The 27,967-nt window shown below is 40.5% G+C and overlaps 2 protein-coding genes across 4 annotated transcripts in view; one reads left to right on the top strand and one right to left on the bottom strand.

The window, feature by feature from the left end:
- Positions 1 to 1,965, top strand: part of pear1 (platelet endothelial aggregation receptor 1) — a 44,547-nt gene extending 42,582 nt beyond the window's left edge. Inside the window, exon 23 of the mRNA XM_088409985.1 lies at positions 1 to 1,965. Within this exon, the coding sequence (XP_088266111.1) occupies positions 1 to 140 (140 nt within the window). The 3' untranslated portion in view covers positions 141 to 1,965.
- LOC148426459 (lamin-A-like) lies at positions 980 to 26,103 on the bottom strand. 3 transcript variants are annotated; one of them, XM_088409988.1, is made up of 13 exons: positions 25,907 to 26,103; positions 19,150 to 19,520; positions 8,565 to 8,721; positions 7,971 to 8,096; positions 7,715 to 7,885; positions 6,252 to 6,377; positions 5,764 to 5,984; positions 4,487 to 4,793; positions 4,106 to 4,213; positions 3,502 to 3,621; positions 3,345 to 3,401; positions 3,097 to 3,264; positions 980 to 2,370 (listed from the first exon to the last, which is right to left on the bottom strand). In XM_088409988.1, exons 2-13 carry the CDS (start codon positions 19,482 to 19,484, stop codon positions 2,335 to 2,337), a joined length of 1,932 nt encoding a protein of 643 aa, XP_088266114.1. In that variant the 5' UTR covers positions 19,485 to 19,520; positions 25,907 to 26,103; the 3' UTR covers positions 980 to 2,334. The 3 variants fall into 3 exon arrangements, with proteins under 3 accessions (XP_088266114.1, XP_088266115.1, XP_088266112.1); XM_088409989.1 differs by lacking the exon at positions 25,907 to 26,103 and adding an exon at positions 22,691 to 22,810; XM_088409986.1 differs by lacking the exon at positions 25,907 to 26,103 and adding an exon at positions 21,598 to 21,766.
- Between the last annotated feature and the right edge of the window lie 1,864 nt (positions 26,104 to 27,967).

The following is a 27,967-nucleotide window of genomic DNA, read 5'->3' on the forward strand; positions in this document are numbered from 1 at the left end:
AGCGTCAGCATTCAGTGGGCCACGCCCCCCAGGAAGACCTGCAGGGCCACTACGACCTCCCGGTCAACAGCCACATCCCGGGCCACTACGACCTGCCGCCCCTCCGCCGGCCGCCCTCCCCAGAGAGAACGCCACGCTGAGCCCGTCTGCCCACGAAGCTCCCGAAACAGTGTGAGAGACGTCGTACGGCACTCCGGGGGGGGGGACGCTGGTTTGGAACAACTGGTGAGGAGACGCCATTTTCGGGCATGGATGCCGCCCAAGTGGAGAGACTCTGAGAAAGGAGGGACTTGCTGAGAGGATGTCAGGACGGTTTGAACCCTCTTCATTTTTTTTTTTTTTTTTAAATACAACTTTGGCTGGTTTCCTAGAGTTATTCGCTATGCATTGATGCACTTTAGCACACAAAAAAAATTGAATTTGCTCACTTTTTTACAGGGTTGTTTTTCCAAAGACTGCATGTCAAGGGACGCCAATAATAAATGAGTTAAAAAGTGTAACATGAAAGAGAATGCCAACATTTAAAAAGGCATTCATAAGATGTGAGAAGCTGCATTTTTTTTAAATAATTGTATTAACATGAAAGCAACACACCAAACTTCTAAAATTGCTCTCAAACTTTCATGAAGCTTCTTAAAAGCACCTGTCTTGTTTTACTCCTCTTGGTTTCAAAATAAACACTAGTGCATAGGAAATGTATTAAATTTCCTCTGCTTATTTGACCCAATAAATTAGATGGCACAATAAGATGAGCCAAAAAATAGCCCAAGTGCTTCATGAAGCTTTGTTTACCTATTGCTACTTTCAACCAATCACATGAAAAAAAAATGGATAAGCAAAAATAATGACTTTCGGATAAAACTGAGAACAGAGTGATTTAGCTTCAGAGAACAATCACGAGATATAGTTGCAATTTTTACAAGAAATTTACCATAAATTGCACGAGTTTCTCAATGAAAGCAATCGCGAACGACAAGGATTCTAGTTTATGTTTTTATTTGGAAAAGAAGCACAAAAATAATCCCAAATTGGCGAAAATGGCTTTGATCAAGACAGACGCAATATCTCAAACGAGCAGAAGCATTTCTTTTGGCAGATTTCCAAACATCCAAAATGTTAACAGTATCAATGTCACACATCAATTCTGTTAACGAGACATTTTTTGGCGAGGACTGGAAGGCACTTTTCGGTAACACCCCCCCAAAAAAAGAAATAACAGCATAAAAAAAAAAGCCGTCAAGTATTTTCCAATAAGCGCTTGGCTTTGCTTTCTTTGGCTGACAAGCTGCTTGACTACAGTACAAATGTTCCATCAATGCAAATATTGCAAGCAATAATATCAAGACATGCCAAAATGATCAATGATTGCGCAAATAAATGCTCATGTGGCACCGGGCACATGCAAGGAGGGCACACAATACAACAGTTACCGGTCTTTGGCATAAAGCAAAAAACGAAAAAAAAAAAAGACATTTGTGACGTTGTATTTTTTCAAATGATGACTACGACTTGTTTGTATAAAAAAAAGAACGTTTGCCCTGAGATTACTTTTTTTATTTTTCATCCGGGCGCAATTACAAATAGAGAAAAGGGAAAAAAAAAACCTGTGTTTTGTTTGAATTGACAAATGGGTTGTCGTCGTCGGCGTCGCCGTATGTTTATGTCCGCACATATATATAGTTAGCCACATGGCAAAGTCGACACAAGTCCTACTTGAAAGTTTTCAAAAAACAAGAGAAAACCGTTTTCGCAAGTACAAATACCATGACAGTAAATTGAAAAAAATACTGTCAATTACACTACGAGGCTATCAATAAAAATGCTAAAAATGGCATTTTTTTCCTTGTTTTCCGAAAGCATTCGAACATGACGTTTACGCTGATGGGCTAACAATATGTACACATGTATAGGTCTGTATATTTTGACTATTTTTCAATTCCTGCAAATAAACGCTTTGAATGACAACTTGGAATACCAAAATGATTGTATTTTTGAGATTGATTTATGATTGAATAAGTGGCAACTTTGGAGACACGCATTCTTTTGCAGTCTCTTTTACTGTACGTGTGCGTATGCATCATTGTGCGGGTCCACCACCTGTGCGTGTTCACTTGACAGCATTACACGTGAACCCCAATGGATGCATGGCAAGCGTGTGTGCGTTAGAGTTAGAACAAGCATTAGCGCACATGCGACAACTTACAATAGTTTGATAATACACAAGCAAGCTCCTGCGACCTTCAAGCGGCAGAGAAGTTGATAGGTAATTTTAAAAAAGTTGGTCATGGAAAAGAAACATTCCAGCGGTGGCACTCGGGATTGCGCGGTCCGCTTTTACATGACCGCGCAGTTCTCAGGTTTGACACGACTCTGCAAGGAAAAGGGGCAAACGGCCTCAGTGCAAAATCCCAACAGAATAAACAATTGTACGTGAGGACAATTAGTCAATTGTCAGAGACGCAGAGAAAAAAAATCCTTGGAAATGTAATTGATGTTATTAAAAGGTAAAAATGTAAAAAAAAAAAAGCAACATAAAATATACATTTATGAAACACAATCTTCAGAAGATGTAAAACTCATTTGACATGACTATAAAATATTTGAAAAGCTATTTTGAGGAAAGCCATGAGAAAAAAAGATGTAGAATTAGACTTAATATTTAAGATAACATTAAAAAATGAAGGGTAAACTGTCAAAACAAAAGATATTTGTAACAGTTCATAGAAAAATTACTCAAGGAAAATGACTAATCAACAATTATAGAGGAGAAAAATGGTGGAATTTTATAGTCATAAAAATTCTGAGAACATTCAAATTTTCGGAGGAATTCTGTTCAACCAAATAAGTCAGTCACAAGAAGGATTTTTTTTTCAAAATGGAAAAATGTCCTTTTTTAAAATTTAGTTAGAACATTTAATACTTACACTATTTAGTTATAAAATTGTATGCTAGAATTTTCGATAAATATTTTGGAACTAACTAAACTATGAAAAATGGCAATTTTTTATAGCAAATAAAATGTTACCACCATGCGAAAAATGAAAATATGAAATGATCAACTGTTCTGTGAATGTAGCAAAAGTAAAATCCCGTTACCTGTCTGGGCATGTTGTCAGCCATGAAAAAGGAATGTCCCACAAGGCCCTCGGGCCCGCCGCCGCCGTGGCCCGTGTGTCCACGGTCCGACGTCTGGCCGCACGAGTCGCAGATGACGGTGCGGCTGCGCAGGTTGTACTCGTTCTCGCCGCTGGTGCTGTGAGCTCCCTGCGGGGGGCGGCAGAGAGCGCTCGCAACCGCACCCTGAACTCGGCCGTGGCGACGAGGACGGCGGGGCGCGGGTTTACCATGTCGTCGTCATCCTCCTGGAAGAGGGTGCGGGTGACTTTCCTGCTGGCCATTTCCTAGTGGAGCGACACCAAAGTTTTGTTTGATTTTTTTCCAAAATGAGCACGAAGGATGAGGTCGGTTCGAGTTTGCAGAGGTGGCCCGCGTGACATTCACCTCGCCGGCGGCGCTGATGAGGACGGTCTGCAGGACGTCGCCGGTGCCCCACGAGTCCTGACTCTTCCACACCAGATCTGAAGGGGGGTTGTGGCTTCCGCCGCCCGACGCGGCCCAGATCTAAGCAAAGGTCAAAGGTCACACTTGGAACAACAGCTAACGGCAAATATTGGCAAAAAAAAAGAGAATACTAGGGATCAAGACTATTTACTCAAAAATGTATAAAAATATTGAAAAAAATTGAGCATAAAGACATGGATTCAACAACAAACTTGCAAGACAGGAAATACTTCTAGCGTAGTTTCGTAGTTTTGTTTTAATTTTGCAAAAAAATGTATTCAATGTATTCCCTATGTATGATTTATTCTTTAAAATGGCTGCTTTATTCTGGCTTTACATTTCTTTTCCCCTCAAGTGCCACATTTATGTTCATAACAAACAATGGGCGAGTATCTGTCCTTATTTCATGGTATCGGTACTTGCAATGAAAGTTGATACTAACAATTTGCCGCAATACTAACAGCAGCATTTTATTTCTTCTTTTCTTTTTTGTACATTGTCGAAAGAGTCAAGAAAGAATGGTCGGTAAATAAATACATCTTACAGTGACAGTGGTTCCAGCCTTCAGGGTGTACTTGTGGGGAAACTTGTAAATGATGGCGGCGCCTCCCCCGACTTGTCGCTTCAGCTGCCAGCCAGACAGCGATTGGTCCTGCGGGGGAGGGCAAATTGTCGTTACAGTGGCGATTGCTCAAAGACGCCAATAGAGCTCAGCTTCCCCTTGAAGATAAATATTGATCTACAATATCTACACTGAAGTTCCCAAACATGACTAATAACGTTTATTTAACCAAGTTTAAAATGATACGTTTTTCGTCTTTAAATTGAATGGAGTGAAGATAAATCAACAAATAAAGTCATACATTGGCCGAGCGACATTCCAGCCGAGCTTTTTCGCGAGCCGCCGGCCGGCCGGAACGCTCACCTCGTCGCTCTTGTTGCCGAGCTTGACAAACTTTCCGTCCTGGTCCACTTCGTCCACGGTGACGCGTCCGCTGGCGGCGGCGTGCTGGAGGATGCGCGCCTTGGTGACGGTGCCGCCGCCGGCCGTCACGCTGGACGTGTCGCTGTCGTTGTCGTTGAGCCGCCGCTTCTTGGACACGCCGGAGGACGTGCGGCTGCTGGAGGCCACGGCGGGCGTGGCGTGAAGCAGGCGGCTGTGGCTGTGGGACGAGCCCGAGGTGCGCGTCACCGTCATTCGGCTGGGCGGGGGGCTGGGCGACAGCTTCAATCTGAGGGAGGGGGCGGAGTTTGAAAAATAGTTTGAGAGATTATCTCATATATAAGAGCGAGAGAGCTCATGTCTTGCTTTCAGGTTTAGGGGAAAAATATTTTAAAAGTACAAACTGTAGTAGTGAGGTCGAGTAATGAAGAAAACAAGCTATTCATTTTAAAAACAATTGTAAATGTGCAAATAATTACGTTTTATCGAATAAACAATTTTATTTACACAGTATAAAACAGTAAGTGCGTAGCTGAGTCCCGGTTTGCATGCCAATGGCAAACAAAACAAGAAGGAAGCAAAAAAAGAAGAGAAAGCAGGAAGAAGAAAATGGAAAAGAGAATGGAAGGAGGAAGCGAAGGAAGAAGAGAAGGAAGCAAAGAAATCAAGGAAGAAGGAAAAAGAGGAATGAAAAAGAGAAGAGAAAGGAAGGAAAAAGAAAGAGCAGAAAGAGAAAATGAGAAATAGGAAAAAGCAAGAGGCAGAAGGAGGAAGAATAGAGGGAACAGAAAAGCAAGAGGAGGAAGAAAAAGAAGAGTGAAGAAGAAAGAAAGAGAAGAAGAGGAAGGAAGAGAAAAAGAGAAGAAGGAAAAAGCAAGAAGAAGCAGGAGGAAGCAGAGAGAGAAGAGAAAAGGAAGAGAAGGAAGAAAAAGAAGAGAAGAGAAAGGCTAGGAAGAAGGGAGAAAGAAGAAAAGGAAGGGATGGAAGAAAAAGAAGGGAGAAGAGAAAGAGAAAGGAAGAAGGATGAGAAGAAAAAGTCGAGAAGGAAGAAGCAAAAAGAATAAGGAAGAAGCAGAAGAAGAAATGCAGCGGAAGCAACAGAAGAAGAAGCAAAAGAAGAAGAAGAAGAAGAAGGCAATGGAGAAAAAAAATAAGGATGGGAAGTGTGGTCTTTTTGTAGTGCACCTGCTAGAAATTTCTATTATAATATTTTGCGGGCCAACTTTTTGGGTTTCGGGTTGATTTTGCAGTATCCTGACCTCTCCTCCTCGCCCTCCAACAGCTTCCTGTAGGCGTTGATCTCCATGTCCAGGGTGAGCTTGATGTCCAGGAGCTCCTGGTACTCGTCCAGCTGCTGCTGCAGGCGCGCTTGCATGTTGGCCATTTCGCGATCCTTGTCCTCCATCCTGCGCCGCATCACGTCGCGCTCCCGGCTCAGCATCTCCTCCAGCTCGCGGACCTTCGCTTCGCTCGCCGACAGCTGCCGAGGGACGGGGAAGCTTTTGCTCAAAAAAAAAAAAAATCGTACGCCGTGCTGTTTTAAGATACCAGTGACCCAATTGAGAGGAGAACCACTTTTGAGAATCTTTACGACTTTTTCTAGGTCAAGGTTGTACATTTTAAGCCACTTTACAGTATTTATCTCAATTGTAAAAGGTAGCAAGTAAAGGGGCGGAGCTACATGGTGGCCAGGGCTGACCCCCGATTTTGAGAGTGCGTGTGTGTGTATGTGTGTGCGTGCGCGCACCTGTTTTTGCAGCTGGCTGAGCTGAGCGGACAAGCCCTCCATTCGAATGCGCGTCTGCTGCAGCTCTTCGTGCGCGGCGCCCACCAAGTGGCTGTTCCTGTCGGCCGACTGCCGGGCATTCTCCAACTGATGAAGACAAATAAATAAATGCAAGAATGAAGGAGGTTGGCGACTGCTGCTAAATTTGATGTGCGAACCAAAGAACTAATGTTAGCGTTAATGTTAGTGCTAGGGCTGGACTGAAGCAAATCTGATGATGGCGTGGATCACGTGGTTTCATTCTTAGGGTTTGTGGTGCACAATACGAAGGTGTAGATCTTCCTGAGATTAAGGTTAAGTGTCAGTGGCTCGGGTTAGCTAGCACCACTAGTTAGCATCTAATGGTCTGGGTTAGAATTAAGTGAGGGTTGATGGTTAAGGCTAACGTTACATAATTCTAAATGTTAAGCATTAGCAATTTCCCTTAGTTTTTGTGGTTAGCATTAGGTGTTAGAGTTAGTGAGCGCAGTTGGTTCAGTGCTAAGGTTAGAAGTTAAAGATTGTGATTAGCTGCAGTGATTAGGTCTAAACTTGGCGTTTGGGGGTCATATTTGTGCTTGGTGTCAGGATTATCGTTGAATGCAAGGCTAATGTCTATGCTACTTTTTAGTGGCATAGCATTATGTGGTTGTGGCTAACATTAGCGTCATGGCAAGGGCTAAGGATATTTGTCATAGGTCCAAGGAGTTGCACAGGCAGCGGGGTTAGAGGTCTGTAATTATAGTTTAGAGCCAAGCCAAGAGTTGGCAGTTAATATTAGTGTTCAGGTTTAAAGTTTGAATGACTATTTAGCAAGTGGATTTCATTGAAACGCTTCATTATTAACATTTGCATGAGCGCAAGGTTTAGGTCTAGGTTTAGGATTTTTTTTCCTAAGATGGCGTTGCACATAGTGCAGCAGCTCTTGGCTTTCTAAATCAGAGTTTTCTCCATCATCATGGTTAAAATGGTGGCTATAGCCAGCACAGCTTTTCTCCAGAGCTATTAATGCTCCGAATAACAAAAAACAAAAACACACTGACAAACAATAGCACTTTGTGAAGCCATGATTTTTAATCTACATTTATTCTACTTATTCATATTTACTTAATATGCAACAATCAGAGCAGCGCTCCTAATTTTTTTGTATACCTGCAGTACAATGACAATAAGGGCATCTATTCTACAAGGCTAAGATTTGTGGTTAGCATTAGCACTAGGCCAGGGCAAGGGTTAGGCTAAGGATACGAGTAAAACTTTAAAGTTAGTCTTAACGATTTGGATTAGCGTAAGGGCTATTTAATGAGAAGACATTGAAGTTAGCTTCATCTTAAGCCATAAACCAGACAAATGCGTGTGGATCATTCGTACATGAGCACATTTTGCATGAAAGGCCTAAAAATGTCCCAGCCCGAACAGCAGGTGGCGCCAAAAAGGCACTTTACCTTGGCGTTGTATGTCTTCTCCAGCTCAGCCTTGTAAAGTCCAACCTGCTCCTCATGGTGAGCCCTCAGCTCAGCCAAAGCCTCTGCCAATTTACTCTCAAACTCCAGCTGCCGACCGCTGTCGATCTCCACCATGCGAGACTCGTGACGACGCTTGGACTCGCGGATTTCCTGCCACAAGGAATGTGCATTGGTCATAAATATTGGCAAAAAAACAAAACAATTAGCTGGCAGCCAATTGTCCAGAAGCTAACACCTCGTTGTAAAGGTTCTTCTGGAACTCCAGCTCCTCTTTCACTGTCTGCAGACGGTTCTCAGCATCCACCCGACGAAGCATCTCGTCTTGAAGCTGACGACGGGCGTCTGCTAGGGCGCCGTCCAACTGGCGTGAAAAAGATATTTTAAAACTTTTTCAAGTACACTGCATTTGTAAAACATTTAAACATGAACCACAAAGGTTACGACCTGTTCAAGCCAAAAGACCCAACACAAAAAGTGAAATCCCTCACAGAATTGGTTGTGAAACCAATCATAATTTTAAGTTAAAAAAAAAAAAAACAACTTTCTCCATCTGAAAATACAAATATAATATAGAGGACAAGCCAATATCAAAAAAGTGTCTGCCATGTAAAATGATTTAGTTTTATTGCAGCATTTGAAAAATGTGTATTTATATCTGAACCCAATTCTTTCTATTTTTAATATTCTTAAGTGAAAATTTACAGAACCGTGAAAAATCAAGTGATTATGAAAAATGGCCAGTAGGTGGAGTAACTGGGCAACTTTAAGCTTCATTCATAATCTCAACGGCTCACATACCAGCTTTATTTATTTATTTATTTTTTTTTACCTTGGCCAACTGAGCCTTGAGTTCCTTGATCTCAAGCTCCAGTGTGCGCTTCTCTCCCAGGGCCGTAGTGAGGGCGGCATCCTTGGAGTTGAGCAGCGCTTCCAGGTCCCGGAGGCGGGCCAGAGCTGCGTCCAGGTCAGACTCCTTCTTGCTGTTTCTGAACAACACAACAAAATGATCATGTCACACATGGATGTTAACCTATGACATTACGCGTTTTAGTATGGAAAACAGCACTCTATAGTGTTGTACTTATTTTAAAACCAAACTAGAACATTAGGAATCAAACAGCTTTTGCATCATGAATATTCACTGCTAAAAATTTTGCTCGAAGCAATCCAAAACTTAACTTGTGATTTATAAATGTACAAAAAAAAAGAAAAATCCCATTCACTCAATCAAAGAGACAGCAGATTACAACCAATATTATGAATAAGATGATAATTAAGTGAAACATTGATAATTATCCATTTAATGAGTAAGTTTGAATGGAAAACTAAAGAGAATAACACCTAAAAAAATATTGAGTTGATAATTCCCCGTCGTTTAATATTCTAAGCTGTTCATATTAAGCATCCATCCATTTTCTAGAGCCGCTTAGCCTAATTACCTCAATTAATATTTACTCAATACCAAGCACTGACATTTTAGTGATAAAATTGCTTGTGATCTGCTGCTTCATTTTAATTGAGTACTGTAAATGTGATTTTTGTTTTTTTTTAGCAGTGTAGGTTGCCAAATGGTAATTTTTTTTCCCCGATTCCAAATGATGTGCTTCCTCTACACCACATGACCCTAAACGGCTGACAGAGCTTTTTAAACACATGTTCCACATGTCGCCTTCAAGACACTGCAATTAGCCATAAATTAGGCACTAAGTGCCCATTAAGCTCCAGCTCCTCGCTGAGCAGAATTCATGTTTACCGCATGTGTGCAGATGAAGAGTAGTCTGTTAGCAGGAAGAAGACGGAAACAAGCTCTCTGTAATTCCGTTTGCTCTGAGGGGAAGCTCTTCATTGTATCTTATTACCGTGACCGTTAGGCTTTTATGAACAGTGCAGACAAGGCCGGCTAAAGAAGCCAAACCATCAAACGATAGGCTAACGTAGCTGTTGCTAATTGAACGATTTGGTCATCGCGTTTAGCGATTTTTCAAAGCGACAAAGCAACTGGTGGACTAATTCCCGCTTCTAAACTGTAAACATGAGCGGAGTGATTTACACATCGGTTTTGGTATAACGAAAATGCAATATCGCTAAACATCGACAAAGACCGGGTGCACGGTTACATATTTCACAAAAGCCACCATTCATCCGCATGGTTGGAAAAACTGCTCTTTTCCAAGAATTCCTGACCCCACCAGTAAAACTATATGTGGAAATGTGTGATTAAATTGGAGGAGGTGTCATATTATCTAGGGGAATAAGACCTATGGGCCAAAAGCACTAGTGGAAAAAAATGTGGAAGAGTGCGTAAAAGGGAGGGGCTTGCCATTGCTCTAAAGCGCTGCTTCTCAACCTTTTTTCACACCCTGTTTTAGCCAAGTACCCCTTAACCAATGCAAAGCAGTTTTACGTTAAAAAAAAAAAAAAAAAGACTTCAAACATGCCATCAGTGTATGTAGTAATAACAAGAATAATCAAAATCAACTGTCCTCTTTTGGATCATGGAAGAGCTCAGTTATCAAAAAGAAAGAAAAGTTATAAATAAATAATTGTCCACAAAATATAATCAACGTGGCAGACCTGTTCTGAAAAAGAAATAATTATAAACAAATATTTATCCAAAGAAAAATATTTAACATAAAGTGTCCTCTGGGGATTACATTAGATATCTGTTCATAAAAAAAGAATTAATTTAATGGTTAATAAATATTCCTCCACAAAAATTCAAAACCTGTTCTCAAAAAGAAATAATTATAAATAAATCTTTCTCCACGGAAAAACTATCAACTTAAAGTGTCGTCTTTTGGGATCATAGTAGAGAGGTGTTCACAAAAATAAATCATAACTTGACAGGTAACGAGAGGTGGCACATGAAAAATCGGATCAAACCATTCTAGTATAGGGAAAGAGTCTGGGTTTTTAAAATAAGGAAACTGAACAACCTACTGACATAAAATTTGTTTTATGAACTTACATTTTTCTGAAACATTTCATTAATTCAATAATAATTTTAAAGGATTTTTCCCTCATGTTTGTTTTATTTAAACTCGAGTATCCTTTGGAGTCCCTGCAAGTACCCCCATTTGAGAACCACTGCTCTAAAGGCCAGTCAAGACGAAGAACCCTCTAGTTCAATGGTTTTTCATCATTTAAAAAAAAAAAAAAAGTCCCGATGTTTCACATTAATCCTCAAGTCATACATTTAGAAATATTAATAGAATTATTTGGTAAACAAAGTATTAAGGCCCAATCGATATGGATTCTTTTGGGCTGATTCCGTTTTTTTTTTTTTTGGGTTAAAAAAAAAAGATTCTGATTAATCGGGCGATTAATTTGAAAAATCTGAATAAATAGCAATTGTTTCCTCCTAATGCATTTCAAATGGTGTCAATTATATGCATTTTTTTTTTACTATTCACTGGCTGCCCTGGTACGTATTCCCCACAAGTTACAGGGGTTAACCATAAATATATTGTGAAACAAAACTCCACAAGATGGAATGTGGGGCAAAATTAATGCTATTAAAATGACATATAATGACATAAAAATAATGAAAACAGAATATTTTATCATTTAGACTCTTCAAAGTAAGTTTTGCACATCTTTTTCTCAATCAGATATATGAGGATGATGCATTTGTGCATTTTTGAGGGTTAATAGTTTGAATTTCTTGACCTGGTAACTGGATTACTGCTAGCCCAGTAAAAATGGATCTTTGACGTCATCATTGGCAGCGAATCAGTCAATAGTTCTGCAAAAATGCAGATTAAATCAGTTATTTTCTTCAAGTCATGTGTTTTTATTCTTAAATATGTGAGTGACGTATAGTGACACGCATAATTAGTTGATTCACTGCCAAGCCAGTAAAAATTGATCTGTGACATCTATAGCAGTCAATGGCACGGAATGACTTCATGTTTGAGACCATTTAAATTAGAAGGTGTCTCCAAACTTTTGATGGAACAAAACAAAGGCATTTTGTGTGCTTTTAGCCACTTGCAACCATGTCACAGTTGCAAGTAAGCCAGTAAAAAAAGTGCAAGAATGCACACAAATGCAAACAAACCACTCACAAAAAATGCAAATGTGTGGTTGTATCGCTCTTCCATGTTCACTGGTAACACAACAAATGTTTTCTGCTTTTTCTTCGCCTTTATTTAGGTGACGTCGTTACAGAACGACACAAGAGACGACAAACATTGGAGGAAAATGGATGGAAGGTATATGGTCTGCTCAAGGCAATTTAGCTGTAAAAAGTCAAGAACGCCTATCTTAAGTTGTAAGCGAGTTTTAGTCTTTTATTGCACTTATGGTCGCCGAGGATGTTTGATTGTTATTGAAAACATACCCAGCGCAGATGCTAGCTCATTTCCTGCGGGGAAAATCTGATTGAGAAATCAGCAGCTTGCCCTTGTTAGATGTAATGTTAATAGATGTGTCACCGACAGAATGAACTAGCATATGCCATTGTGTGTGTGTGTGTGTGTGTCCTTTGATGTCATGTACTATTTAGATCTTGAATAGTGTTTGTGTGTGTGAGAGAGAGCTTTTCCCCAAGGCAGGACAGCCTGTTTATATCATCTAAGTCTGATTTGTGGAACAAGAGGGCCTCTGAATAAATAGCTTTGGAATGTCTCACTCAGGAGCCCCCCCTGGAAAGTTACAAGAAATTAGCCCCCAAAAGCTGTTTAACCTATCAACATGAAATTAGGTGAACATGTCTAACATTGCAGGACAAACTGCGCAAAACTTAAAAAGGAAGTCAGTCCTTCTGACCTGAGGCAACCATCTTGGAAAATTGATCTCTTTTCTAACTAGAATTTGGATAGAAATCGGATAGAAAGATTGACAATGTTTTTGTGTGTGTACAGCTTTCAATGTGGGCGGAGCACCACGTGAATTTTTACCAATCATTTTGAGGTTTGCCAATGAAACGTGTGTATGGGGTCTCCTTTACTTGCGGTTAATGATCGTAACCCAAGAGCTGTGTGACACCGTGAGGAGGAGAGAAGAGGTGCATTGTGGGAGAGTGTGAACAGAAAGAGGGGGAAAGAATAAAGGAGGGAGAAATGTGAGAAGAAGGAGGAGGAATGTGTTGGCTTGCCTCCCGGCTTGAGCGATGACTCATAGGCAGCTATCTTTGTCCACTGTGCAAGCCACGTTTAAAAAAAAAAAAAAAAAAAAAAAGCTGCTTCCCCCTCTGCCTGCCCGCATGCTTCCACCAGGTTTGGTTTGTTGTTGTCAGGGCAACAGAATATTTCTTTAAACAGACAGATAATACTGAATCTTAATTGAAAGATTATAATAAAAAAAAATAGATTTTAAAAAGTACACAAAGAAAATATTTAAAACAGACATTTAATATTAAATTTTTATTAAAATGGTCAAAAAGTACAATACGTGAAATATTTAAATGAGAAATTATGTTTACTGTATATCTTTTCAATTTGACTATCATTGGCTAATGCTAATTTGCTAATGGTAATTTCTCTATTGCTATTTGCTAACACTATTTTTGCTATTGCTAATTTGCTAAAAACAATCATAACTCCAATAATTACTGCAGTTGTTTTGCTGGCAAATTTACGAAGCCAGTGTAATTTGTAATATTGGAAAGTGTGCGTTGTACCGCACCCCACCTGTCATAACATGACGCCCTCTAGAGGTCATGCCTACCTACCAGTTTGAAAACCACTGTACTACTCAATCGGTCCCACTATGAAGTAGGTGTGCTACGCTCATGACGGATGCAAATTTTGCTGTCATTTTTCCTAATGCTAATTTTCCTCATGCTAACTTTGATTCAGGTCCAGCAAAATGGAAAACAGGAAGTAACCTTTGGACACATGCTAGTCCGGCACCATCTGTACTCTCCCGGCTCAAGTGGTGCGGCACTGTTTGCAATTCACACCTTTCACTTCTCTCCGCGCATGCCTGCACGTGTGGCATTTACTTCGACGCGTGTGGCGTACGTCACAAAGTGTACACGGCAGAGTATGAATTCAAATCAATCAGCGTTCAACTACGCTACAATTGCAGTGCTTGTTAGCACTAAGCCAACTAACACGGACGCTCCTGCGCTCACAACTGTTTGTTTTTTTATGGACGAGACCATTTGTCAGACCGGGGCCCGCGTACCAGCCGTCACCTCATGCTTGGACAGCTGGCCGAGGCCGCCACAGAGCCGTCTTTTTTCTTTGCGCCATTTAGGTAGTGAGCAGCTGCCCACCAAGACACTGCAATTGAGTGGAAGGTAGGCAGCTATGCATCTCTCTCACACGTGCACATCTGGTGAGCGTGTGTGTGTGTGTATATATATATATATATATATATATATATATATATATACACATACATACACACATACATACACACATACACACACTGTATGTGTGATTTTCCGATCAGTCACAATCCAAAAATTAAGGGTTTCCCCAAATTTCTATCGAATCTTTGGTCCAATCACAAAAGAGTGTCTAGGTAGGCCTAAGTAGCAAAATGAAAGCAGCCACATGGTTATATGTGGAGGACAATGTGCAGCATTGTGTGCGCGGCAAGCAAAATGTGCTCATAATGAGAACAAACGGCATGACTGTTTGCAGTTTCAAACAAGCGCCACACATCTAGAGCGTCGCAGGCCGTGACGGAGTTTGTGACGGGGCAGCAGACTGGGAAGAGGGTGTTGGTAGAGGGGGGCAGGAGCGCTGAGTGTTGCGACGCCTTTTGTTTAGCTGGTCACCATGAGGAAATCAGTCAACTTCAGCATTTGTATGCAAACACTGTAGCTTGGCAAACACACACTCACTCAACTATGTGTGTGTGTGCGCAATACGAGGTGCCATTGTGCCATTCCCGCGTGGTTTTGCAAGGATTTGCAGGAGTAGGAGTCACAAGTCCTGACTAGTTCACTTTCATTATGAGCGTGATCTCCTTTCACTTTTCTTATGATTATCATACCACAAAAAAAAAGAAGCATCAATTTTTTGATACGGGCATCCGATCAGTTTGCTTGTCGTTAGCACCTTAGCTTTAATATTAACATAGGGTATGCTAGCGTCTCCAATTACGATTAAAACGTAGGAGAGATGTGCCGTCTGTAAGCATCTGGAATGTTTCCGAGCGAGGAAAACAAGAATGAGCCAGCCCCAAACAATGAGCTAAAATTAAATTATGCCACAACGAGGACTGGTGATGAGAATAGAGTACTGAGCAATAAAAAAAAAAAAAAATAATAATAATAATAATAATAAAATGCTCGCCGAAAGGAAACTACTTACGTACACCAAAACTACTATCTGTATGGTTGGAAAATGAAAAACATTTTGGGGGGTGTGAGGGTGCTGCTGTATTGTAAAGGGGGGGGGGGGTTTGACCACTCCCCAAAATGGGCTATAAACACCCAAAGCTAAGCACATTTTTAATAAATAATAAATAAATAAGTAGAGGACTTTACATGCCGTGGAAAACTATATGGAGCTATTCTTTGAGGTTTAGGTTTTTGTTTTGTTTTTTTTACAAGGATCTATGTTACCTATTTTAAAAAACAAATACATAGCTCATTAATGTGCAAATCTGAAAACTGTTGTTCAATAAAGACATGCTAAAACATTACGTTTTTTTTCATGATCATTTTAATGACAAAATTTTCCTTTTTGGCTCGAAATCTAACCGATCAGCCTCCTTGAAAACTAATATTTAGTATTGGCCTTGTAAAATAAAAGAATAAAAATGGGTCTATCTGTAGTGCACACAAATGCCTAGATGTGACCCCTCAAAAGACAACAAAGCTAAGCAATTAGTCGAGTAAATTCCAGTGGATAATCGTGCAAAAAGTATGTGTTCTTTGTCAGTTCTTAGTTCTGCGAAAATAGCTGTCGTCCAAACACGAACGCCTTCAGATGGTTCAAATCAAAACGCTATATTGTATGTTACATAAGAAGCCACGCTGAATGGAAAGGCACCAGCTTTTTACCCACGGCCCACTGGGAACATTCATCCGCCATCTTACAATGATTTACGGTGAGTCACGGAGGGCTGAGCTGGCTCCAAACTTCCATGGAAACTTCTATAAACTCACGCACACACAGTATCGACCATCCTGCCAAGAACTTCACTCGTCACCAAGTTGTGGAAACTGAATCTCCTCATTTATACTACATCCAAAAAAAAAAAAACCTACAAAGAGAGCAGCTATTGGAAACATCTGCTATACATTTCCACAGCAGTCAACAATCCTTTATTGTTAGCTTTCACAAAAAAAAGACAATTAGCTCCTCGCATACACTTTTTCAGGGGCAAGCCTTGAAATGATCAAACTAACATCACGCTCCAACCACACTGGTTTGCGTACACAAAGGCTGCTTCAAAGAAAAATGGCTGACTTCCTATTTCATTTGATACATGAGTCATTCAGACTTTTTCTTCCAAACTGTTCTGATAGACAAAAACTATGTTTCTGTCAAATGGTAAAACTGATACTGGGGCTAGTTTTTCTTAACTTTCTGACGAACAAGCCGAAAATTTATTCAAGATGGCTGCCCAAACAAAAAAACAGCTGACTTCCTGTTAAATTTCGGACGTAGGTGCTGGAGCCTTTTTTTGATGTGCATCCAATTTTTTATGGCAAAATGATTGTAAATGTGTCACCATGCTCATCCCAAATTAAACGGTGAGTCCAAAAAAAACCCATCACAATCTTCAGCTTCACAGACTATTTCGTGCATATCATTATGACCAACACTTTAGTTATTGTGGTTTCACTGTTGCAGATTTTCATATATGTTTTTAGCTCTTTCAGTTGTAGGTTTACCTCACTATTTTTATTACTGTATTTTTTTTTCCTTTTAAGTTGGACCAGTCAAAAAAAGTATCTATATTTTGACAAAAGATACAAACTAAAAAAGTGAACATGCATAAAAAAAAGGACATTCAAACTTTTAGAATTTTTATTTACAGTTATAAGTTTATCCATCTATTTTACCTCCTAAGTTAAAAATAAGAATTAATTGTATGTTGTTGGGTTTTTTTTTAAACAAAAGAAACAAAAGCCAAATCTCTTCTTAGCAGATTTTGGTTACTGTAGGAATCTTTAGGAACATAACCGCCACGAAAAACAGGGGAACACCATCTCATCATTATTATCATTACTATTTTGTGACATGTCCACCCAATTTAGTGTACATTGAGGAAAATAATAATTTGGCTCCAATTCTTGTCGACGTGAGCGACATGAAAAACATGCAAAACGTTCACGGAACAATCCCTTTGTATTCAGTTGACACTGCCACATTCAAGCTTGTGCAACCATGTCATGTTCACAGCGCTCCTTCACGCCCTTCAGTCTGTGGCCGCGCCCTAAAACCGCCGCCCGTCCGACCGGCAGGTAACAGAGCAGGTAAATCCTTCTTGGTGAATGGGCAACTGATAACCCACTGAGAGGCTGACAGGAGGTTTACTTTGACTCAAATGCACATAGTTACAAGCAGGGTTGTGTTCTGCAGAGCAATCAATCAATGTTATGGCCCACTAGAATAACAAAATCAACTTAAAGCAGTGACAATGAGGAAAACGTAAAAATGAAAACACAGTACAAAAACGGCTACAACTAAAAAAAATTCAACAATTCAAAAAAAGAATATTCTTTCTGCGATAAATTAGAAATTCAAAGTACTTAAACAAATAGTATTTTAGTATTTAGTATCTAGTATTTTTCCAAACAGAAAACAACTGACCATAAACTGAAATAAAAACAGGCTTTACAAAAGATACAATATTAAAAAAAAAAACATTTTGTACCTTGAAATCATGAATAACAGCAGCCAGAGGCGGCACCAAAAAAAAAAACAAAGACCAAGCACAAACGTATGAACTGTTAAAGTAAATCATCTCCAAAACATTATTTCGGGTGCAGCCCACGCAGCCCGGTACCAGTTGATTCACAGACCGGTACCGGTCTGCGGACCGGTCGTTGGGGACCACTGTTTTAAACAATAGATGACATTTATTTGGAGGTACATGCGTACCAATTATTTTAAACCAGATACAGTACTGGTATGAGAACTTCACTTGAGTAGAGACACCAATACCAAGTACTGACACCACTTGTACCTTTGATACATAAAACATCCCACCGCAAAACCAACTATTTAAAAAAGAGGCCTAACATAATTTAGCATTTCTCCTTATAATTTCATGAAAAGAAGGGCAATTTCCTTCATTCTAATTTCTCATTTAAAAGCCCCACAAGACGGTGACTGATACCCGCACTGGCTGCTGTTGCCTGGCAGCAACTCAGTATTGATACCTAGTATCGATGCTCGCTCACCTATATGATTGACAAAGAGTAAAAAAAAAAAAAAAAAGGATAAAAAACACCTGTAATAATTGTAAAATTAAAGCAAAATGAACTGACTGCAGAAAAATGATAATTAAAATTGTGTCCAATAGTGATCACAATCAGCACTCCTGCCGTTCCTCATTTGCATGTTAAACAACATTCAAGGAGGAAGCGTTAGCACCCACAGCGTGAGCTTCTGCATGGGGGTGGGGCCATGTTGCATGTGTTCTCTGTAGTACTGAAGTTCGACATGAACACGGGAACACACACTTTACAATTTGCTCACAGAGTCACTCGTTCCAAATTGGGCCAATCATATCAGCCCTGGTGAGTCACCGCTCAATCACGAGGGACTTGCCGAGGCTCCCCGGTTGCCGTGGCAACCAAACACAAAGCGGCCCAAGGCTTTACTGGCTGTACAGACGGGGTGATTCCCGGCCACAACCGTCACAAGACACAAGCTGATAATCTTGGAGTTTTGAAAGATCACCACTAGAAAAACAACACTTCTGAGGGTCCGCCGTACTATATTTAGCAGCAGTTTCCCTTTCGGACCTCCACCCTCTTTCCGCCCGTGCTTGAACTGCTCCGAGACATTCCTGGGATGCCAGCTCTACCTGAAGTATCCCGCACAACAATCCGGCACAATGTCACCCAGAGGAGACATTCATTCAAAGACATCCTGCACGCTGCTGGCAAGCGACCTATCAGACGCCCATCACCCCCACAGATTACTACATACGCACATGACTAGTAGGCCTAAAGGCGTCCATTTGTTTGGCAAATTTGTGTGGCTTGTCTATCATGAAGAGAGCCCTCAGAAAAAAGACAAAAGAACGTGTCTCAAAGCTAGAAGCTTAATGTGTTTAAAATATCTGCTTAAAAACAAAATGGCCGACGTGACGCAAATTATCCAACAATGTCCTCTTCAAACCAAAATGGCAACCAAAATTTCATACTGCCAAGTCAAACTGTAAAAAAAGCAACAGCAAAAAATGAACACTTCATTTTAGGGCCGCATTAAAAAGAAACAAACAAACAACCAATTCCATAGGAACGGTCCCGGCCGGCCTCCTTTCCTTACCTGGCTTTGAGGTCCTTGTACTCCTCCCTGACCTTGCCCAGCTCCAGCTGCAGACGGGCCCGCTCCCTGGCCACCTGGTCCAGGGTCTTGCGGGCGTCGGCCAGCTCGGCCTCGTACGCCGCCTTGATGCCGCTGAGGTCTCGGCTGACGTGCGACTCGGACTCGGTGATGCGCAGGCGCAGGCCCGCGTTCTCCGCCTCCAGCGAGCGCACCTTGTCGATGTAGACGGCCAGCCGGTCGTTGAGGTTGCACAGCTCCTCTTTCTCCTGCAGGCGGGTGATTCGGGCCGGCGAGTTGGCGCTGCGCCCGCTGCGTCTCTGGCTCGACGTTTCCATGGCGATGGCGGCGAGGGCTTCGGATCGGGCCGGTCACTGCGGGGCAACGACAACGGACATCGTGAGACACTTTGGTGGAGGCACTGACTACTATACAATGGGGGGGGGGGGGGGGGGGGGGGGGGTTGGAGGGGGGGGGGGGTACTGTGCTCTGTTAAATTAAACATACAGTACAAAGAGAATTACACAGAATTTTTTGGCAGAAGTCTGCTAACTTAAGACCAACATATAATGTAAAAGGCCATAGACAGGCTAACAAAACTAGCATAAAAAAACAGTAGAACCACTAAGCCACTAATATTTGAACACGAAGTGTTTAGCATTACATGAAAAGAGAGAATGAATCTATTAGAGCCCAACTATTTTTTTTTTCTTTTTAACATGAAAAAATGGCTGTTTTTTTTGGCCAATAATACATGCTTATCAAGAACAAATTACATAACGAATGTTTGATTGTTCGACTGCTAATTGGCCAATGGAACCAGTCAGTCCCTAGTAACAATACTCATGTATATTTTTAGAACTAGTGAAAAACAACTATTTCTTTCCCTACTCCAAAATGACCGTCAGGATTTTTTGTGAAATTTTTAGAGAACAGTCTATGTCTTCTATATAAAACCCCCAAAAGAATGAGGGAACAAATCGTTACATGGCCAGTACAAACCATGTTTTTTTTTGTCGTAATAAAAAAACTTTCCACAGGCCTCGAGGTCCTATTCAATTCAACGTCAGTGCCTGTTTTTCTTACTTTTTACAACCTCTATTATTCTACTGAGGAAGGCTGGACACATTTCCTGGCCAATTTGCACCAGCCCAAATGGCCATCTCCAAAAGTCTGAAACAGATATTCAATATGAACCTAAACAAAGAAAAAATATATAATAATTTGAATATTCAAAATATATATTATATATCTAAAATATTTTAAAAAATTGGACAAAATTGATTAATTAAATGTAAATGCTCAATGGGTCATACTTTTCCAACCCATGTTCAACCCTTGCAGGCATCCTCATTGTGCAAGAAGACAATTTTTATGATATCCGCAAACACTAAACTGTAATCAAGAACACAAACCCCACCTTTGCTATAACCACGTTGCCACGGTAATGCCGGCTCCTATGTAAACAGACCTAACAACCAAATAAAGACTTCCTCAGAGGTTCCTTGACAACGCCAAATCTTTGATAGTAAAGGCAAATGATGCCAAGTGTTGAAGGGCTGAAATCAGAGGATATTTAAAGTAACCCTTGGCTCTAAATGATTACTTCAATATTACTTATTGATTAAATACTTATTGATTAATAGTTTGACATCCCTAGGTAGAATAATTACACAATTCACCGCCGGGTCAGTAAAAATGATTTTAGACACGTGTAGAGAGATCGACGGGGTAGAATGAGTTAAATTGCTGACACCCAAGTCACTCAAGGCCAAGCCCCGTCTTTTAAAGCAGCACGTTCAAGTCACAGATACTACATGAAAATGGCAACCTGAAGTAGACATGTGCATTTACTGCAAAGTCCAATAATCCGATTACTCCAGTAATTGATCAAATACTTCATTCTAAAAATATTTGACACCATAGCTGCAGGCTTAAAGATAAATGATGAAACAAACTTTTTTTTACTACCATTAAACAAAACATCCCCGATGCCAAATATTAATCATCGTTCACTTCAGTCCGCGGTGCTAGCCGGGCAAAACGATGCCTTCAGGCGCACCATCATCAGAGCTATCACCATTACACAGCAGGACGCCCACTGCCGGGAAAAGTCCACTTGGAGGGGGCTCCTAAGTGGGCGGCCAAACTTTTTTGCCACCCACCGGCCTCGCTGACATGTGCACGCACACGCCCACATGAGCAGCAAAGTCATGAGCTCGCTCCGCACGCACTCAACATGTACAAGTGCTCATTAATACAAAAAACGACTCATTTCATAAAACAAAGTGCTCATTCATACTCTTCATGTACATGTGGAGCTTTTAACCAGCAGCCACTTTACAAATGATCCCTTTTCTCGCCACATAAAAGTTATTCTAAGCCTGTCCCGGGCCACATGGAACACTCCAAACCAAAAAGAAGAAAACGAGTGACAAGTTAAGACCTTACCTCTTCAGGGCTGCAAATGGAGGCAGAAGCTTGTTCGACGTGTGCGTGTGTGTATCGAGGAGGAGGAGAAAAAGAAGAAGGAGAGTGCTCGCTTACTGGTTATGCCAGTGTGTGCGTGTGTGTGTGTATGTGTGTGTGTGCATGGGTGTCTACGCCTGGAAAACTGGACTGCTTTCCGGCTTGGAGGAAGGCAGGGAGGGACGGAGGCAACTAGGAGGAGTCAGGCTAGGCCTTTGTGTGTGTGTGCGTGTGTGTGTCTGTAGTGCAGCTGTTAAGCTTTATCTGCGCTCACCCAGAGACCGCATTCACAGACAGGCAGACAGGCAGACAGACAGATAGACAGACAAACAGACACAGACAGACGATGACATCGCTGGCGCCCTCCTACTAAAAGTATGCAAATGACAATGACGGTAAAACCCCATTTACAATTCAGGATTTTCATTTCGTCTTTTTGAGGACTATTGTTCTTTGTTTGACTGGTACAACTCGATCATGTCTTTTTCTGACATTCCATACAAAAAAAACCCCCGAATCATTGCTGTTGATATCGTATGGGATCGATAATCAGTATCGGACAGTATGCGATACCAGTGGTTCTCAACCTTTTTTCAGTGATATGTGAGGTTCCTGCAAGTACCCCCAGAGGCACTAGTACCCCCGTTTGAGAAACACTGCTCTATACCGCAATATCGGTATCGTATCAGAAGTGAAAAATTTGTATTGGGAATCAGGACGCCCCTGACACATGAGGTGTCAACCCACCAATTATCAATATTGTTTCTCACTGCGTGTCTACTAATGCAAAATATTTTGATTTATGGTTTAAGTTTTTCTGGTTTGGGGTGAAAGAGTTTTGATACAAAATTATAAAAATTGTAGTGTTTCACCCGGTGATTAACTTTTCGCAGCACTACTGTAAATAATCATGAAATAATAATCTTCTTGTATCAAACACTGAACACATATTTCTGCGTGACATGCCGAAAATGAATGCATGCAATATACGATTCTATGAACAAACACTGGCCAATACATTAGGCACACATGCACTAGCTTACTTTGTAAAATAAATAAATAAGGAAATCCTCACTTCATTAAGGACATCCTTCCTCCACAATCCCCTATATCCTTTTGAAGAAGCTTCTGGTGGTCCATTGAATCCAGAATTAAAAACGGGAAAAAAAAAATCCAGCAATGTATGATATTCCAATCATGGATCCAATAATTCACAAGAGAGATGTTCAAATGTCTCAATGAGAAGATTTGATTTTGCTTTTGTATGTGTTCTCTCTCTGGGTGGAGTTAATGGAACCATGGAGATGGAGAGGAAACAAGGACAAGCATATAGTGTATGTGTGTGTAGTTAAATATGGACCAAGACAGTGTGTCCTGGTTTGGTTTGGTTTGGTGGTGGTGGTGGTGGCAGGCCCAGTGGAAAGCAACAGTCACAGTTTTAAACAACGTCCTTCCTATTTCTTTCCCCTAAGTTTACTTTCCATGGAAGGTTTACTGATTCAAATAACAACCAAGTGAACATTTGCGGCAAGCCTGAAATGGCCGTGTCAGACCAAAACGATCGACTTCCTCTCCAATTTCTGGCAAGGATCTTTGAGACATTTTCATGTGTCTTGTTCATGATAGACACCCACAGTTTTCTGATGATCAAAGATTGTGTCAAAAGCGATATTTTTTGCTGCAACCAGAGTGACTAAAATGGCCGACTTCCTGTTCAGTTTCAGCCATGGCTTCTTGAGACTCTCGGTGTGTCCTTTCATGATGGACATATCCACTCTTTGTCATGTAAACTGAGGTCAAGGGGCTCTCTTTATATCCCAACAATCAGATGTGACTTTACCCAAGCTAGCAGGCGGGCTAGCGAAGTTAGCATGCTAACGTATTTGCATTACTTCAACTACAGCCCATATCATAGCGAAATGATAAAGGTTGCCCGCCCCTGATCCATTCCTAGCTTAAACCATCAGAAAGTAATCACAATCTAGCTTTCCTGACAGTTTCTCGATGAATGACGGCTAGTGTCGAGTGACTGTGACGCAACACGTCGGACGAGACAAGAGGCAAAGACAAGTCGGGCGTGCAACATTCCAAGCAGGCACACACACACACGAAAAGGTGTGTCTGTCGTATTTGACTCACTAAACACTCACACACAGAGGAATGTTAGCTTCACATGTAAATGTTTGGAGAAGGAGAAAGGGCAAAAAAAGGGATCATGAGCTCAGGCCTCCCGCTACAGATTGAAAACCTGAATTTCCACTTTTTTTTTTTTTTTTTTTTTTTTTTAAGGCAATGGAAACAAAAGTGCAATGTAATTGCCCAATATGTAGAGTACAAATGATGGATTGGAATGGCTACAGGTTTGCACATGTCAATGATTTACTTCAGTAATTGCTATTTTGTGATTTTTAAAAATGACTATCATATTAAATCTGATGTGGAAGTGGTATTTGCGTGCAATGTCTTACTATGTAGGAACATAGGAACACTGTATATATATATATATATATATATATATATATATATAAATAAAATTCTGTATTTAAATAAAGATTTGTTTTACATAGCTGAGTGAAGTGAGACTGCAATTAAATCTTGCTATCAGTATTTACTACTTTTTTGTGTGTGTACTGGTCTCCTAAGTACGAAGCATGAACATTAGGCGGATTTCCCAGCATGCAAATGTGCAACACAAAGCTAGCTGCTCACATGTTAATGATTCAAAAGAGGCGCATCTTTTCTGAGTGAAGTCTTGTTACGATAGCAATGGCGAACAAAACGCACACACAACAGTTAACGCACACAGTGACATGTTATCATTGCACCCCTTCCTGGGTGGGGCCCTTGAGGACCAGGGCGCGGCCCTTCAGTCACACACACACAGCAAGGCTCCTATCCTATAGGCTGATCTCAATAGGGATGGGTATGGTACAGGGAGGAAGTTTTTAGACGCACACATCATAGTTGTTTGACCCGAGGGAGGAAGGTTCAACATGCAGTGCAAACATGTGTACATTGGGCTTTACTGCTAATGTCTTGATGATGATCGTGATGACGACGACGACACTACGACCTTGGAGACGGTTTTTACGTTACAAATTAGCTTGTGAAATAGAATACATTTTATTGGAAAGCACAGCTCTCAAATACAGAACTGTTTTGAGTAAATGTTATTTGAGATTTGTTTTAGTGTTGATATTGGACAGTTGTCTGCCTTTTTCATTTAATTGTTTGTTAGTTCATTTTTTCTGTTTGTTTTAGTTTGTTGATGTTTTTCATGTAACGTTGGTCCCGGGAGGCTCATTTACTTTTAAAGAATCTATTTGTATTTATTCGGTTATTTTTGTGCAGCTTAGATTAGCAGTTAAATGTGCTTATACTTCTTTTTTTTTTTTCGATTTGGAGTTTTTGTGGTTGAAGTTAATTTAAGCAGTTCTTTGCTTATAAAATGTGTTTTATTTTACAAAATGTGTTTTTTTTTTGTTTGTTTTAAAATTGTGTTTATTAATTCCAAGTAGTAGTAGTAAATCTCAATTAATCAGATTCACCCCCCCTTTTTTTCCCCAACAAAATGTGAATGACTTGCTGATGCTGCTACTTTGTCGTTTTCTGTCGAGCTTGAAAACAGCCATCAGACATTTTAAGAAGTGCTTTGGCGTCACCTAGCGACAAAGGAGCCCCAATACAATAATCCAACGCAAACGTCCCTTTTTAGTCAGAAAAAAAAAACATACCTGCACATATGGTTTATTAAAAAAAAATACCAGATCCAAAAGCGTTTTTGTTACATTGATTATATTAAACTGAATTTATATTATTGTCGAAACGCCATGATAGTGTATTCGCCGAGGTACTTTTTCGGTGGGAAAAAAAGTGTTTTTGAAACTACGGCTTATTATGCTCACCTATTGAGAGATGAGAGATTTTTTTTTTTTTTTTTTTTTTTTACTGTAGGGTACATGCAAAGGCTAACTATGGTGGGTGCAAGGGACGGCCCAGTCAACGCCCTGACGTCACATCCGTTCCTAACATGGTGCCTTGCAATAAAATTAACCAAATGAATTGTTGGGGGGCCAAAACAAGAGTGGATGCAAAAAAAAAGAAATGACAGATGTTCATCTAGCTTTTGCTTCGTTTCCAAGTGAAAACTTGCCGTGTACTCTGGCGCATACTGAGGTCGCAGAGTTCATGACGTCACATCAACCAACCCAAACCAAACTAAACCATCACCTCAAACAAGCCAAATGACAAATCCAGAAAGCCCCTCCCCGTCCCAAACAGAAAATCTTACCAATGTTTTCTCGAATCTTCCTCTGGTGTCGCTTTTGCAACCCGACGTCCTGGTCGCGCGAGCGTTTTTGGCGTCCACGCGTCCAACAGTACTTAACGCCGCAATGGGACAGCTGTCACATCACAAGAAAAAGGAGACACGTTAATTAAAAAAAAAAAAAAAAAAAATCCATGAGTTGAATCCAGACAAGAAGCCGCCTCTGTGGTGCACACCGGCTGCAAAAACTGAACACACATACACACACACAATAAAGTGTGTGTGCGAATGAGCGTGTGTGGTGGGAGTGGGCCTGCTAGTATGCTTTGCTAAATTGAACAGTGCCACCTGGCGGTTGTAATTGGCAATCAGGGTGTTTATTTGGGGGGCGGGGAAAAGGTGCTTATTTAAAAGAAGACGTGTCCATATTTATCTAGTTATTTATTTAAATTTCGTATTATTTCATTCATGTTTTTTAACTTGAAGAGTATTGTTCTTATCGTATTCCAATGTGATTTTTTTTTAAATACAATTAGTGCGGGGGATAGGGACTGGATCAACCAGCGGATAGTGAAAATACTTGAATGATCGACGCTCATTGTTATATATAGGAAATTTCCTTTGTTAACGCAACTTCTTTCAACTTTATTGACACAATATTGACAGCTGCAACTATAACAAGGCGTTCTACAGAACGTTATACATAATGTAAAAACCACAAAAAGTTTGATACATTTGCAATGTGCATTTTCTATTAAAATTTGGGTTTGCGCCACCAAAAAACAAACGAAATAGGAACTTTAAAAAGAAAACATAAATATTGGGGTGAAAGGACTGTGGGTTGGTCAGTCCGCAATATGTAGGTATTAAATGTATTTAAAGATATTAAATCTTCATTTTAAAGTATTTTAGAACGGTATGTTTTTTAATGAGCTGTATTATTTTTACTGTAAGTCTGTGGGACATTCTGTACAGCGGTGCCTTGGAATAATTGTGACAATGCTCACAACTTAGAAGGAAGAAAACAAACCAAAACCCTCAAATTCGATGTTCCCATTGTAAATGCCAGTAATCCATTCCTGCCCCCTCCAGAAAAGGAAAAATAGTACTCCAAGTATGTGCTGGATAAAAAAACAACATTTAAATCAAATAAAACATTTTTGTCACACTGCATCAAATGAGAGACATTGTTTTCTTTGTTTTAATTTGTGTTATTATCTGACTGTTTTCACTGTGTTTGTTATGACATGTATGCAACAGCAGCTGTTTTTAAAAGCTTGATAAATAAAGCTCAGTAGAGTTTCCTACAGCTCAACTATGCTCAGTTCATCAATAAGACACTATTGATAGTCATCAATCCCAGAGCATAAAAGTATTATGACAATACTGTTGCATCATTTGTCTACATGTGTTGCTGCACCATTTCTGTTACAACTGTTTCGTAAATTTTTATAGCACCAGAACTTACACGCTACTTAGCACTAGATTTAAGATAGCAGACATTATCAATTGTTCTAGATTTTTTTTTATTTTTATGTTTAATCTTTGTAATGAACAAACATACTCACAGAAACACATTGTTTGTACTCTGTCACTTCCGTGAGGACATCAACACTGTATTTAATTACGACATCACATCCAAATATATTACAGTGTGAGTGTTTGTGTGTGTGTGTGTGTGTGTGTGTGTGCAAGCATGCGTGCGTGTTCCCTACCAGGTTGTCAGTGATGTCATCCGCATGAGATCATCAGCATCCAGGAAGCATGAATTGATGTGAGGAGTCTTCTTCATCATCTTCATTTTGATTGGAGGCAATGGAAGGATGGGAGAGGATTGGGTGGGGGGGAGGTGCTGGGTGAGGGAGGGAGGGAGGGAGGGTGTGTGTGGTGGCGGGGTTGTCAGGGTGGCAGTGACCTAATAGCCGCAATAAGCAATGAAGTCATCCACGCTGACTCATATTCCCACATGACAGCAACATCAGCTCCAGTGTGATACCAGCTCATGTGGGTAAACAACATGTTTTTATTGTGGGGGGCTTTTTCCTTGTGTTCATTTGAAGTATGAATCGTTTTCTTGTATTTATT

Source organism: Hippichthys cyanospilos, chromosome 3, assembly GCF_059441005.1.
Source record: "Hippichthys cyanospilos isolate Australia breed blue-spotted pipefish chromosome 3, RoL_Hcya_1.0, whole genome shotgun sequence".
Taxonomy (NCBI): domain Eukaryota; kingdom Metazoa; phylum Chordata; class Actinopteri; order Syngnathiformes; family Syngnathidae; genus Hippichthys; species Hippichthys cyanospilos.

Excerpts from the sequence above, each read along its gene's own strand:
- LOC148426459 (XM_088409988.1), bottom strand. The coding sequence starts at position 19,484 with ATGGAAACGTCGAGCCAGAGACGCAGCGGGCGCAGCGCCAACTCGCCG. Across the intron at positions 8,097-8,564 it reads TCAAGGCTCAGTTGGCCAAG|TTGGACGGCGCCCTAGCAGA; the intron begins GTAAAAAAAAAT and ends TTTTCACGCCAG. Across the intron at positions 6,378-7,714 it reads AGAAGACATACAACGCCAAG|TTGGAGAATGCCCGGCAGTC; the intron begins GTAAAGTGCCTT and ends TGTCTTCATCAG.